At 41.4% G+C, this 14136-nt stretch overlaps 1 protein-coding gene across 10 annotated transcripts in view; it reads left to right on the top strand.

Moving 5' to 3' along the window:
• Nucleotides 1-14136, top strand: part of KAT6B (lysine acetyltransferase 6B) — an 88603-nt gene that overhangs the window by 4328 nt on the left and 70139 nt on the right. For all 10 annotated transcript variants that reach the window (XM_032231832.1, XM_032231827.1, XM_032231833.1 and 7 more), the window contains exon 3: nt 2525-3436. In XM_032231832.1, coding sequence (XP_032087723.1) covers nt 2819-3436 — 618 coding nt within the window. In that variant the 5' untranslated portion in view covers nt 2525-2818. The remainder of the gene's footprint in view (nt 1-2524; nt 3437-14136) is intronic.

The raw sequence follows: 14136 nt of genomic DNA, 5'->3' as shown, positions 1-14136 counted from the left end.
AACGTACGAAGAGAACGGTTGCAGGAACTGGGTATGTCTAGTGTGATGAAAAGAAGGACTAAGGGTGACATGATAGCAGTGTTCCTATAGTTCAGGGGTTGCCATAAAGAAGAGGCAGTCAAGCAATTCTCCAAAGCACCTGAGGGTAGAACAAGAAGCAATGGGTGGAAACTAATCAAGGAGAGAAGCAACTTAGAACTGAGGAGGAATTTCCTGACAGTGAGAACAATTAATCAGTGGAACAAGTTTCCTCCAGAAGTTGTAAATGCTCCAACACTGGAAGTTTTTAAGAAGATGTTGGATATCTATTTGTCTGAAGTGGTGTAGGGTTTCTTGCATAAGCAGGGGTTGGACTAGAAGACCTCCAAGGTCCCTTCCAATTCTGTTATTCTATTCTATTGTATTCTATTCTATTTGAGTCACATCTTGCAGCTGAAGGAAACTTACATCAGAAGGATTCAATCAGGTGCCACCAGAAGTATTCCTCTGTACATTGTGGTACAGGCCACAATGGAGTCCCAAATTTCTCTTGTTAAATGAGACATTTGTTAAGTGAGTTTTGCCACATTTAATGACATTTCTTGCCACGGTTATTAAGTGGATCACTTGATAAGTGAAGAACCTAGTGGTTAAGTGAATCTGGGTTTCCTCCATTGACTGCTTGTTGGAAGGTTGCAAAAGGGGATCACATGAACTTGTGACGCTGCAACGGTCATAAGTATGAACCCGTTGTCAAGCACCTGAATTTTGATCACATGATCATGAGGACGCCACAAAGGTGGTAGCTGTGAAAAAACGATCATAAGTCACTTTTTTCAGTGCCGTCATAACTTTGAACAGTCCCTAAATGAACTGTTATAAGTTGAGGACTACCTGTATTGCAATGCATCTTATCTTTTGTGATATAGATAGTCCTTGATTTACAGCCATTTGTTTAACGACTGTTCGAAGTTTCAAGAGCACCGAAAAAAGTGATGGCCACTTTTCATACTTAAACTTTGTTGCAGCGTCTCCATGGTTAAAATCCAGATGCTTGACATCTGGTTCATATTTAAGGATGATTGCAACCTTTTGCAACCTTCGGACAAGCAAATTTCATTTAACACCCAGGTTGCTAACTTAACAATTGGGAGTGATTCATTTAACAACTGGGGCAAAACCGTCTTGCTTAGCAAACATAATTTTAGGGCTCGCTCAGTTGCGGTGGTAAGTCAAGGACTACCTGTACAGTTTGATGTGAAGAGAAAATGAATGCTTGTGGACTGTAGATGTGGTTCTGAGTGTCCCTTTCAAGTTATGGAGTTTTTGAGAAGAAGAAAAATAGTAGTCAAAGTTGCTTAAAAGTTGCCATGAGTAACAACCTTTCCTGCTTGGTAGTCCAACATAGGGATTATTGACAAGGGATGCCACTTCTTTTAAATCTCTTGTCTTTTCCATCTGAATTTTATCAGAGGGCTCTCTGGATCCCTTTGCAAAATTCAAAGTGTTTCCAATCAAATAGCAAATTGCTCTCCTAGACTGAGATGATGAACACATTTTGGCATTAATCTCCCTCCCTCCCTTGATGCATTTGAAGCATACTGACATACGTGATGATGAGTTTAGTAATTATTGTGTTTATCATCGATAACCTTTAGACAAGGAGATTTTGCTTTTATGGCTGGTTATGTGGTCTAGCATCTTCCAGCTTCATGACATCTCCATGTCCAATAAGACTGCAGAGGCAGAGTGCTTAGAACATGGCGGGATTTAAAAATTACTACATTTAGATTACTAGTAATCTAGTAATTCTAATTACTAGAATTACTAGATTTGGGGATGTTGAGAAACTGGTAGCTTTCTTCTTCTTCTTGTGCCATATCCGTCATTGGCGATCATGTTGGCGATCCTATTTTTATCAACAGCCACATGAAAAAGTGCTGTTGAGTTTTATTCAAACCAATCCCTTAGGTTTTGAAGCCACGTTCTACTTTTGCCTAGATCTCTTTGCCTTCAATCTTTCCCTGGTGGATTGTGAAGTGTGCTTTATTTTTCCAGGTGTCGCCTCACATATCCAAAATATTCTAACTTTTGTTTTTTAATGGTTTTGATGATTTCCCTTGGTTTTCCTAGGTGGTTTATCATCTCATTTCTGATTTTGTCAACCCAACTTATACGTAACAGCTGTCTGTAAATCCACATTTCAAATGCTTTTACTGGTAGTTTTGTGTATCCAATTACTGTATGCTTTATTTCAGTTTGGGGTTTGAAAGGTAGCAGATATACTGTAATATTGGCTGGTAGTCTATCTTCTGAAAGACTGAACTATCATCCAATATGAATTTTGGAGTTTAATCCTATGAAGCCAGTAGGGTAACCTTTCCCCCCAGTCCAACTGGTGCTTCTAAATATTAGTTAATAATGAATGCATTTGCCAATTGAGGTGTAGCTTTTTAAATAAAACACTATATATTTACATTCTTAAATGATGATCTGAGTTTTGCTGCGAATGAAACTTAACCTGATTTGTATAAATATTCTTTAGAATTGATGAAGATCTGGAAAGATTTGTGCCGGTCAGAGAGAAAAGCCATCAAGTTGTAGAGATGTATGTTCCATCTGGTGTAAGAAGATGACTCCACTTTCCTATGTTGGTTGATGAAGGCATCTCCTTTAGAAGACCATGCCTGAGATCCCTCACCATCTTTGAACCTAAGGGATGCCTTCTTTAGATGGTTGTACCAGAAGGTAAAATGTGAAAGCGTAGGAGAAGAGTCATTGTTGGAAGAGAAAGGAACTCTATGGGTAACTCTTGTGGGTGGAAGATTATTGGTCAACCATGGTAAAGCTCGCCAATCCACTTTACACAGAGTGGATTCTTGAAGCCATCCACAAAGTGAAAAGGCAGAAGCAGAGGCCCTCAGAAGAGAGGATTTGCCATGCCGTTTGCGCATCCCACGGCTTAGATAAGAAGATCGTTTCCGAACAGTTGGAGCTAAGTGTCCAAGATGGCTCCGTTCTCAAAGTTACCAACAAAGGCCTTGCATCCTACAAGGACCCAGATAACCCTGGGCGTTTTTCCTCCCTTAAAATGGACGACGTTCCTAAACCCTCGAAAGGATCTAAGGGAACCTGTCACGAGCTTCGAAATGTGGATTGGAATAAGCTCCTACGCAGAGCCATTGAAGGGCTCCAAGAACCAAACGGATCTTCCCTCAGAAACATTGAGAAATACCTGAGGAGCCAACATGACCTGGCAGGCGTCTTCAACAACCCCATCTTTCAGCGGAGATTGCGCCTAGGGGCCAAACGGGCCGTCAATAATGGGAGGCTGTTGAAAGAAGGACCCCAGTACAGGGTGAACCAAGTTAGCTTGGAAAGCCGAGGGACATATAAATACAGTTCATTTCCAGCCTCCCTCCCACCCGTCAGCCTTTTGCCTCACGAAAAGGACCAGGTGAGTGTGTCTGGTTGTTTCCAAACAGTTGTTAGGATGCCTGTTGTGTTGGGATATTTGTTTTTGTTTTCTTTTTCAATACATAGCCGCACTGAGAGGAATTTTTACATACAACGGTTAAGGAGTTTCTCTAAGCGTCTAGTGCCATGATGGCAAACCTATGGCACACCTGCCAGGTGGCATGCAAAGCCCTCTCTGTGGGCACGTGTGCCATCGCCAGCTGCTCTTCTGGTTTCCGGTGTGCAAATGCGCGCCAGGCAGCTGGTCTTCACAGCCTCCAGAAGGCCAGAAAATGGCCTGAAAAATGCCCCCCAAACAGGTCATTTTTCGGGTTGTTTTCATACCGTTTTTGGGGCCATTTTGGGGACTTTGGGGGGCTGGGTTTTGGGCCATTTTCTGGCTGTTTTCAGCCTGAAAAACAGCCAAAAAAAACCAGTCCTGAAAAATGGCCTGTGTGTCGGCTGGGTAGCCTTCGGGTTTTCAGTGCTCCCGTGTGCATGAAGACCAGCTGGCTGGCGTTCACATGTGCGTGCACACATGTTTCGGTTTGGGCACTCAGTGCCGAAAAAGTTTGCCATCACTGGCCTAGTGGTTTCAAGATATATTAAAAACTCATGTCCTTGGGGAGCTTAAAAATATTTTAATATTTATTCTCCTTTTCCGAAATGAAACATGTGGATTTGAGGATTATGCATCCAAACTAATGCAACTGAAAGAGAGAAGAAGCTTATAAATGTAAAAAATATATGTGGTGTCATTTCTCCTTGCAGAGTCAGATATGGTGGACTGAGATATTTGGAGCTCAGATTCAGTCTGGGAAGATTTGATGATTTTTTTTTTTTTTTAAAGGATAATGCATTTTAACTTCAGATTATTGGTATTAAGAAATCTAAGAATAAATAATACAATTTTTATCTTTTGAAATGTTGAGGAATATACGATCAATCGGTCTAGAACACCTCTTTCTGTTTTCTCCACTATGAAACATGTTTCCCGCTGTGAAATTTAATGGGATTCTGAATCTCTTTATTATCAGTCAAATTTGCTATTTTGGTTGCTGTGGATAAGTATGCACTTGGGTAAAGCTGCAGTGCATGAAGAGACGCTTAATGGAAATTATTATTGGACCTCTTCCATGGTCTTTTGTGTTGCTTGCCAGTTGTTACCATCAACGGAATCATGGTTTTTTTATTCCATTTCTTCGCAGGGTAGATGGCTTTTCTCCATTCGCCTCAAATTGACTACTCAAGTCTGACTCATTAATTGAAATCTGCACTTGCCTCCCTATTGGTATTATCCCCCCATCCAATCCTTCAGCATCCTTAACGACATTCTATACTTTCATGACTAACACCCCCCCTCTAAAAAAAATACATGTTATCTCCAAATTTGGGGAGGGGTGGGTTCCACCACAAATGTAGACTCTGAGCCCCACATGTACCATATATTTTTCAATTATAAGAGGCACCTAAATTTAGAAGAGGGAAAGAATTAAAAAAAAGATTTTTGACCTCTGCGCTCTGCCCTTTTGGGAGGCCTTTTTCTACCCTTTTTCAGCCTTTTTTCTACCCTTTTCCAGCTTTTTTCTACCCTTTTTTGATGATTTTTTGGCCCATTTGGGGGGTGTTTTGGGACCATTTTTTAGGCTTTTCTTAGCCCCCTTTCAAGGCTTTTTTGGCCCATTCCCCCCCCCTCAAAAAAAGGCCTCCCAAAGCCTTAAAAAAGCCAAAAATAGGCCTGAAAACAGGGCATGCAGAGGCCAAAAAATGACTGGTGGGTGGGCAGGACTTTGGCAATATTTGCTCTATAAGACACACAGACATTTTCACCCTCTTTTGGGAGACAAAAAAGTGCATCTTATAGTCCGAAAAATATGGTAGTTGTTCGTGCCAGTTGTTCAATCACAAGGTTTTTAAAAAATTGTTCATCAAGCGTGATTTTACCTAGTTTTGATTATTTTTTAATACGTTCCCCAAATGCAGATAAGGATGAAAAATGAATGGTTTTCATCCTGCGCCAGCAGGCTTCTGAAAACAGAACGGGGAATGTTAGGGATATAAGAATATTTATTCCCTTATTGAAGTAGAAATGCTTTAAATTAATAAAAAGGGAGAGGGAGGAGGTCAGTGCAGCATTCACACTTTTGACACTGACTGCTTGGGAACTATATTTGAGAGTGAAATTTCATGGCTCAAAATCCTCTTGGCTTCTCTTCCCCAAGATCAAACAATTGTAGCGCCGCCTTTGATCTTCAGAACGTCGGCAAAATTCTTGGGCCAATTCAACATTTGGATTTATTGGTTTGTCGTGAGAGCCTGTGTGCGTTTACTGGCAATGCCTGCAAATTCTAAATGAGAACGGGGATCGCTTTGCCTTCTGAAGGGCTCCTTATAAGGCCCTGACCATACTTCACTAGATTCCTTAATATCACACCTTACATTTAAACGATGATCTAAAAACGAGCCATCTCAGCTTCTTCAAATGATTTTACTGCACATATATTTACAGAAAAGGAAGGATTTAGGATTCTCACTCACTTGTGTGATTACAATAGAGATGCTAGTATTATTTGTTGTAGAAATAGAAGTTAATTATCATATAAGAAATGTTGCAGTAGTACAGGTAGTCCTCAACTTAGATAAAGGTAACGGTTCCGCTCGCACATATCTGCTAGTCGTTCCCAACTCTAGGGGACGGTGCTCATTTCCGTTTCAAAGCCAAACAGCCAGCGCTATCCGAAGATGTCTCCATGGTCATGTGGCTGGCATCACTAAATGCCGAAGGTGCATGGAGCGTTGTTACCTTCGCACCAGAGGTGGTCTCTATTTTTCTACTTGCATTTTTACATTATTTTGAACTGCTAGGTTGGGAGAAGCTGGGACAAGTAACGGGAACTCACTCTGTTATGTGGCACTAGGGATTCGAACCGCTGAACTGCTGACCTTTCCGATCCCCAAGCTCAGCATCTTAGCTACTGAGCCACCGCATTCCTTACAGTCCTCGACTGATGAACACATGTTGTTAAGTGAGAAATTCTTTAAACGGATTTTGCCCCATTTTACAATTTTTCTTGCCATCTTTGTGAAGCAAATCGCTGCCGCTGTTGAATTGGTAACATGGTCGTGAAGGTTTCCCGCATTGACTTTGCTTGTCAGAAGGTCGCAAAAGGGGAATCACATGACTCCCGGGAACGCTGCGACCATCATAAATGTGAGACGGTTGTCAGGCATCCAAATGCAAATCCCACGACCCTGGGGAGGCTGCCATGGTTGTAAGTGTGAAAAACGATCATAAGTCACTTTTTCCAGTGCCGTTGTAACTTCCAATGGTCATTAGGCGGACTGTTGTAAGTCGAGGACTACCTGTAATGTATTAAAACTTAGATTGCATTGTTTATACTGGAGTATCAGACAGCTTGCTTCCATCACAAATGCGTGAACGACAAAAGTGCGCCTCACTAAACCGCGGTGAAAAAACGGCGCCGAAAAAACGGCGTGACAAAGGAGCAACGGATGAGCCCTGAAGCGCGCCGACAACAGCGCGCCGACAGAAGTGCGCTGTAACCTAACCCAAAACCTAACCCTAAACCTAACCCTAAACCTAACCCTAAACCTAACCCTAAACCTAACCCTAAACCTTACCTTAACTTAAATCGCGCTTCTGTCGGCGCGCTGTTGTCGACACGCTTTTGACATTGCGGTTTTAGCGCCGCGGTTTTGTTGGCGCGCTTATGACGTTCGCGCTTTTGTCGGGTCACGGACAGCCTACGTAGTTCTTACCTCTCTTCATATTTTTTCATGACAACAAAAGGGAGGATCTGATCCAAAATTGCCAACTGGGTTTCTGGGACTGAGGATATCTCCAGGGTTAGTCTAGCACAGGGGTCCAGCTGAGGAATTCTGGGAGTTGAAGTCCACAGGTGTTAAAGTTGCTAAGGTTGGAGACCTCTGGTCTAGCATCTTCTAAATCACACTGGCTTTGTGACATACAAACATTGAGACTTTTGGCTGAAGCGCTGGTGATTCTAGCGTCCAGTGTCTGTGTAGCACACAAACACAGCCCTGGGTATGTTTGAGTAATGACTTACCGTATTTTTCGGAGTATAAGACGCAACTTTTTCCTCAAAAAAGAGGCTGAAAATCTGTGTGCGTCTTATACACTGAATACAGCATTTTTTGCCTCCCAAAACTTTGTCCCCTTCACCAAAATGGCCGTGCATAGCCTTTAGGAGGCTTCCAGAGTGCTCCTGAAGGCCGGGGAGGGCAGAAATGAGCGAAAAACAGCCTGTTTTTTTGCCCTCCAGTCCCCAGCAGCACTCTATAAGCTTCATAAAGGCTAGCCATGCCCCTTTTTTTGGACAAAAACCGGGCTTGTTTTTCGTGAAAAACGGGCCGTTTTTTTGCTCGTTTTTGCGCCTCCCCAGGAGCACTCTACAAGCCTTCTAAGGGCTATTCATGCCCTTTTTTTGAAGAAAAAAAAGACGGGCCCATCATCACGAAAAACAGGCTGTTTTGGGGAGGTTTGCAAAGTGCAAAAACTTTTTAAAAATATTTTCTCTTCAAACCTTGCTGCGTCTTATACTCCAGTGCGTCTTTTACTCCCAAAATTACGGTATTCGTTTTTTCAAGGACTTTTCTGTGTTTTAGGTTGTGGGTTTGAGCGCCGAGCTTGGCAATTTTGGTCGCAAACGTTTCGTCCTCATTCGAGGAGGCATCATCAGTGCGCTTTGGATTGTGCTTGCCTGGGGGAGCCCCGGCCTTTAAATCCCTCGCTGAGTCCGGGTTTGATTTCGGGTTGTGTGATTGGCTGGCTCTCATTGCCGAGTTATAGTCCTTGAGTTTAAGTACTGTTTAAGTACCTTTTTTGTTAACAGAATGTTATATTACTGTCACAGACCAGAGACCAGAACAAATAAAAACACTCAATAAATATGCAGTTAAAAATTCTAGAATAACATAATTAATAACAGATAAAATCTATGAATAAAACCCAGTCTGTTTTTATCACACATGGCCTAACTATACTAAAATCATAATCCATAAACTGTGGGGCCAGTAGTCAGTTTAATACTAAAAGGGAAAGGAATAAGCAGTGCAAAGGGTTAGCCACATTTGTTGTTTAAAATAGCTATGGTGTGTTGGAAGAAATGTCCTTCTGGGTGCAGCTCCAAATGGGGAAAAAGACACTGGAAACATGGAGTCTGCTTGGAAAGATGGCTTAATGGTGGTCAGGACCACATGGTTTGAGGTCCTGAACACAAAAGGGGGATCACATGCTTCAAGATGTTGGGTGAAGAAGAAAAAAGAGAGAAGGAGGGGCTTGCTGCATTTTTTTATATTCTCTGTTCAACCCCACCTCTCTGTTTCCTGCTCCTGTGTAAGAAATGTATTCTGATTGGTTGTCAGACTCCCATGGGGCCATGCAGGGGCAACTCTCTAGGCTGTGTTTTGAGTCCAAGTTTGGTTGAGTTCCCAGATGCCATGTGGTGAGTTTCTGTAGGTTAATCCTATCTTTGTTATGTAGAGTAGACTAGCTCAGGGCCCTTAATGGCCCATTGAGAAAAGTGGGGACTATTAAGAGTGGGTCTGTTTCCTGCCTAAAAACATGTTTTCTCCATTTCTGATCCAGGGAAATATAATATTCTGTCTTTTCAATATTTCCCAGGATATTTCATTTTTCTAGGAGAGGGGTGGGTGCTAACTTCCTAAAGGTGGATTACACACGTGTGTAGAAAGCTAGCACCCACCCCTCTTCTGGAAGAATGAAATATTTTGGGAAACATTATAAAAAGCAGAATATTATATTTCCCTAAAGGAGCAACGTGCTCTTGGAAAGCAGCCCCCACCTTTCTTAATAACCCCAGCAGGACTGGGCCAGCCTATCTACAAAAGGACTTCAGCTCCAGGATGATGGGATTAGCCTTCAGGGCAGTCCCACAAAAGGGACTGCATTGCATCAGCCCAAATTTCAACCAAGCTTGACTCAGAAAACCTACAAAGTTAGCTATGACCCCTGCATAGCCCCATGGGAGTCTGACAGCAATGAATAGAATTGCCATAGGAACAGGAAGCTCAAGGACAAGGACCAAAAGAGGGTATAAATAACACACTTCTCTCCATGTGGTCAGCTGCCCAGGACTTCAAACCCATGTAATCCTGTTCCCCAACAAACCATATTTCCAATCAGCCTCCATGAATAAGGTGACCAGACGTCCCGATTTTGGTGGGACAGTCACGATTTATAACAATTTGTCCCGTGTCCCGGGGCGTTTTTAAAAAGTCCCGATTTTCTGGCTTCATGTTGAAAGCCCAGTGGATTTTCTTAAGAAATCCTAACCGGGGCAAGACAAAAGACACTCTGTCTAATCCCTCTCTATGTCTCAGTACCTTCATTGAAGATAAAATGTTAAAGCAAGAACCCCCCCCCCAGCCGCACATTTTACTTAGATGACCCAGTACCATAGAGCTGGGACTATTTCATCATTTTAATTTGCTCAGTTCTTTGTATTAACATCTACATCATTCTGGATTGACTTGGAGTGCCTGCCTATTGGTAAGTGAGCTGGGTTTTTTTCTTTTATTTTTTCTTTTATTTTTTCTTTTATTTTTTTAATGTATTTTAAAATACATTTAAAATACAATGTATTTTAAAATAATATTTTATTTATTGTGCATAGGATTTTTTAAAATAATTTTATTCTGTGTGGATTCTTTTTTTAAATTGTCTTAGACTATTTAAAAAAAGATTCTATCCAAAATAAATTGAAGTGAAACCATTTTTAAAAATTCTATGCACAATACTTTAGCACAATACTCCCCACTTGGAACTGAACGAGATGGATATTGTGCATAGAATTTTTAAAAATAGTTTTACTTCAATTTATTCTGTGTGGAATAGTTTGAAATGTTTTACTTCAATTTATTCTGTGTGGATTCTTTTTTTAAATGTCTTAGACTATTTAAAAAAGATTCTATCCAAAATACAAAATACCAACTGCAGTTATTCACTTAAGAACTGTGGCAAGAAAGGTGGTATAGTGACCAAAGTAACAATGGCATTGAAAAAGTGACTGACGAACATTTTTCACACTTAGCGACCATTTTCACACTTAGCGACTGTTGCAGCATCCTCATGCAGCATCCTCATGGTCACGTGATCAAAATGTTGACGTTTGGCAACAGTTACAATTTATGTTTGTAAATTGTAGTTATGTTGAAATAAAAAAATATTACAATACTATTTTTGCGTTGTATGAAAATTTTTGTTGCTCCGTATAAAATTTTTAATCAAGCCCCCCCCCCCACCCCTGGTCAAAGGTGTCCCTCTTTACCAATCTGAAAATCTGGTCACTTTATCCATGCAGTGTCTTTCTCCCCACTTGGAACTGAACGAGATGGACATTTTTCCAACGTGTGTTTCAGTGGTGGGATTCAAATAATTTAACAACCGGTCCTCTGCCCTAATGACCAGCTGGGTAGGCATGGCTTGGTGGTCTTGTGACTGGGTGGGTGCAGCCAACTCAATGTCACTCAGGTCAATGGGTGCTTTGCCTTAGCTGTTACAATGTAATAAGGGTTAACCGAAGAAGCAGTTTCTGTAAGCAGGGCAATAAAGATTAGGCTAGAAACAACATCAGAATGTTTCCTTCCTGCCTTCCTTACTGTAAGTGGAAAAAAAACAAAATGAGATTTCTTCCAACAACCGGTTCTCCGAACTGCTTAGAAAGTTAACAACTGGTTCTTCCGAATAGGTGCGAACTGGCTGAATCCCACCACTGGTGTGTTTCCAACGAATCAATGTTGCCGTGCAGAATCTAGCCACCAATTTTGATGCTTTATCAGAATCACAATTGTCTTCAGGCATGGAAAACCAAGGGTGCTTTTGAAGCCTTTCAAAAACTTCATGTTGAATTTTTAAGGATTTTTAAAAAGTTGAAGGATTTTTAAGAAGCTAGCAGGTGGGGAAAAATTACATGCCCAGCCAGTGGGGAAAAATTGTATGAACACTGTGCCTGTTTTAATCCACTCTTTGAGCAGATAAAATAATTGAGGGGAATTAAAGTTTAAAATAGCACTCGAGAGTTAGGCTCTTCTAATAAAAAATAATCACAAATTAAAAATGTAAAACCAATTAAACACAACCTGCAAATAATTAATTCTAATAACTGCTGAAGTTTACACATTGATTTCCATACATTTCCTAATGCAGTGGTGGAAAAATATCTTTAAAGGTAAAGGTTCCCATCTCACACATGTGCTAGTTGTTCCCGACTCTAGGGGTTGGTGCTCATCTCTGTTTCAAAGCCAAAGAGTCAGCACTGTCCGAAGATGTCTCTGTGGTCATGTGTCTGGTATGACTAAATGCCAAAGGCGCATGTAACGTTGTTACAGTCTCAACAAAGGTAGTTCCTATTTTTCTACTTGCACTTTTTACATGCTTTCGAAATGCTAGGTTGGCAGAAGCTGGGACAAGTAATGGGAGCTCACTCCGTTATGTGGCGCTAGGGATTCGAACCGCCGAACTGCCAACCTTTCTGATCGACAAGCTCAGCGTCTTAGCCACTGAGCCCCTCGCGTCCCATAAAATATCTTTAGCTGTTGATAAAAGGGAAACGCTTCCTCTGAGCCAGGTATAACTTTTACCCAGTGGAGCAGGCCAAGTGTGAGTTGATCATGTGCGCTTACAAGTCACTCTTACTCCATCCAAGGCATACCCTGCTTTTGAATGTTTGGATGTCATAATAAATAGCCTGGATTGCATATCTGTATGTTTTGTTTTTTTCCAAGGATTTAAGTCTTTTCTTCAGTTGTCCCTCCCAAAGCCCATTCCAACTGTGTTAAGGTCAGAGATATGATTCAATTTCCACTTAACACTTTCCCTTTTCCTCTTTCACTGTATTCATTTTTCGGGGGGGGGTCTTCCTACATTTGGAACCAAGCTGACCTTTTTACACCAGTCCTCCAAACCCTCTACCTCCTCCTGTAAGCACCCTGGTTGTCATCCTGAATAAGGCCCACAGTTGTATCATCTGCATACTTCAGGGTAGAAAACCATGCACAACAGTCATGGGTCAACAGGGACCCATGTAGACTTGGGACACAGCCCTGAGGAGAACCTGTGCTCATGAAAATGGTATTGAAATATTAGTCCCACCTCATACATATTGGCACCCTTCTTCTTCTTCTTCTTCTTCTTTCTTCTTCTTTCTTCTTCTTCTTCTTCTTCTCTTCTTCTTCTTCTCCTCCTCCTCCTCCCCCCCCCCTCCTCCTCCACCTTCTTCTCTTCCCCCTCTACCCCCTTCCCAGTTGGGGTGGGGGAAAACAAACCACCTTTGAGATGCTGTCCTTCTTTGAGTTAAGCTTGATTCCCGGTGATTTCACAACATGAAGTCTGATTGGCCACAATATCGGAATGTCTTCCCCTCTTCCAGAGGATGTTTACATTTCCTAGCCTCCTGTCCCTTCTTCATTAGTTGTTTTCTCCTTTTTTCTTCTTAATTTGCCCTCTCTCTTCGTACCAGTATTGGTTTTTTTTCTTGCCTGTTTTTTTAGCAATTATTTATTTGGACTTAAATCTTTAAAATGTACCTTCCCCCACCCCCCTTCTAGCATCCACTTTTTTGCCCCTTTTCCTTCCTACATGACAAATTTGTGGCCAGACATGATCTATTTCTTCTGAACATAATTTTACAACACGCTGGTTTTTTAAAATTTATTTTAAAAAGTGGTGGGATTCAGCCACCTTGCACCTATTTGGGAGAACCGGTTGTTAACTTTCTAAGCAGTTCGGAGAACTGGTTGTTGGAAGAAATCTCCTTTTGTTTTTACCCCACTTTACAGGGCTAATCCTGTAAGGAAGGCAGGAAGGAGACATTCTGGTGTTATTTCTAGCCCAATCTTTATTGCCCTGCTTACAGAAACTGCCTCTCGCGTTAACCCTTATTATATTGTAACAGCTAAGGCGAAGCACCCATCGACCTGAGTGATGTTGAGTTGGCCATGCCCACCCAGTTCCATGACCACTGAGCCCCGCCTACCCAGCTGGTCATTACGGCAGAGAACTAGTAGTTATATTATTTGAATCCCACCACTGGATGGATGCATTGTAAAACATTCATTGTTCTATGCTATGAAGGAGTCATAATTTTGATTCATGCTTTTAGAACATAAAGTATCTCTCTGTGTGTATTAAATTAGGATAATTTAATTCTTGCAAGAATGTATTGAGAAAATCTCTTGTATCAGTTAGTGATGGCAATTAGTTGTCATTGGCAGAAAAGCCGAATTGATGCATCTGTTCATATAGATTGTTATCACAAGGGCTAAGTGTATTAATTTCTGATCCTGGAAGGTAAATAGTGCTTTTCCTCCAAAGCTATTGCTGGAAGATCTCTTTACCACTCAGTGTGTTGCTTTCAGTAATTTTGCCACTCAAATCCAATTACTGTGCAGTGTTTTTGAAATCCAGCTTGTCTTGGCTGCGGGGCGAAACATTTTAAGGTTTATCAAGGCTCACTTATACTCAATGATGTAGATTATGTAGATCGTTTTAAAACTGATTACTGTGATTCTAGGATTCTTGGTGTATTATTTATTTTAAAGAACAACGGAATGGAGTGGATTGCTTTGAGAGCAGTGGTGGGATATGACTGATACACTCCGGTGCCTGCTGGGAGCACCAGGTACCGTTCTGGTACAGTG

The sequence above is a fragment of the Thamnophis elegans genome, chromosome 15 (genome assembly GCF_009769535.1).
Source record: "Thamnophis elegans isolate rThaEle1 chromosome 15, rThaEle1.pri, whole genome shotgun sequence".
NCBI lineage: Eukaryota > Metazoa > Chordata > Lepidosauria > Squamata > Colubridae > Thamnophis > Thamnophis elegans.
This window is presented reverse-complemented; position numbering and strand designations above follow the sequence as displayed.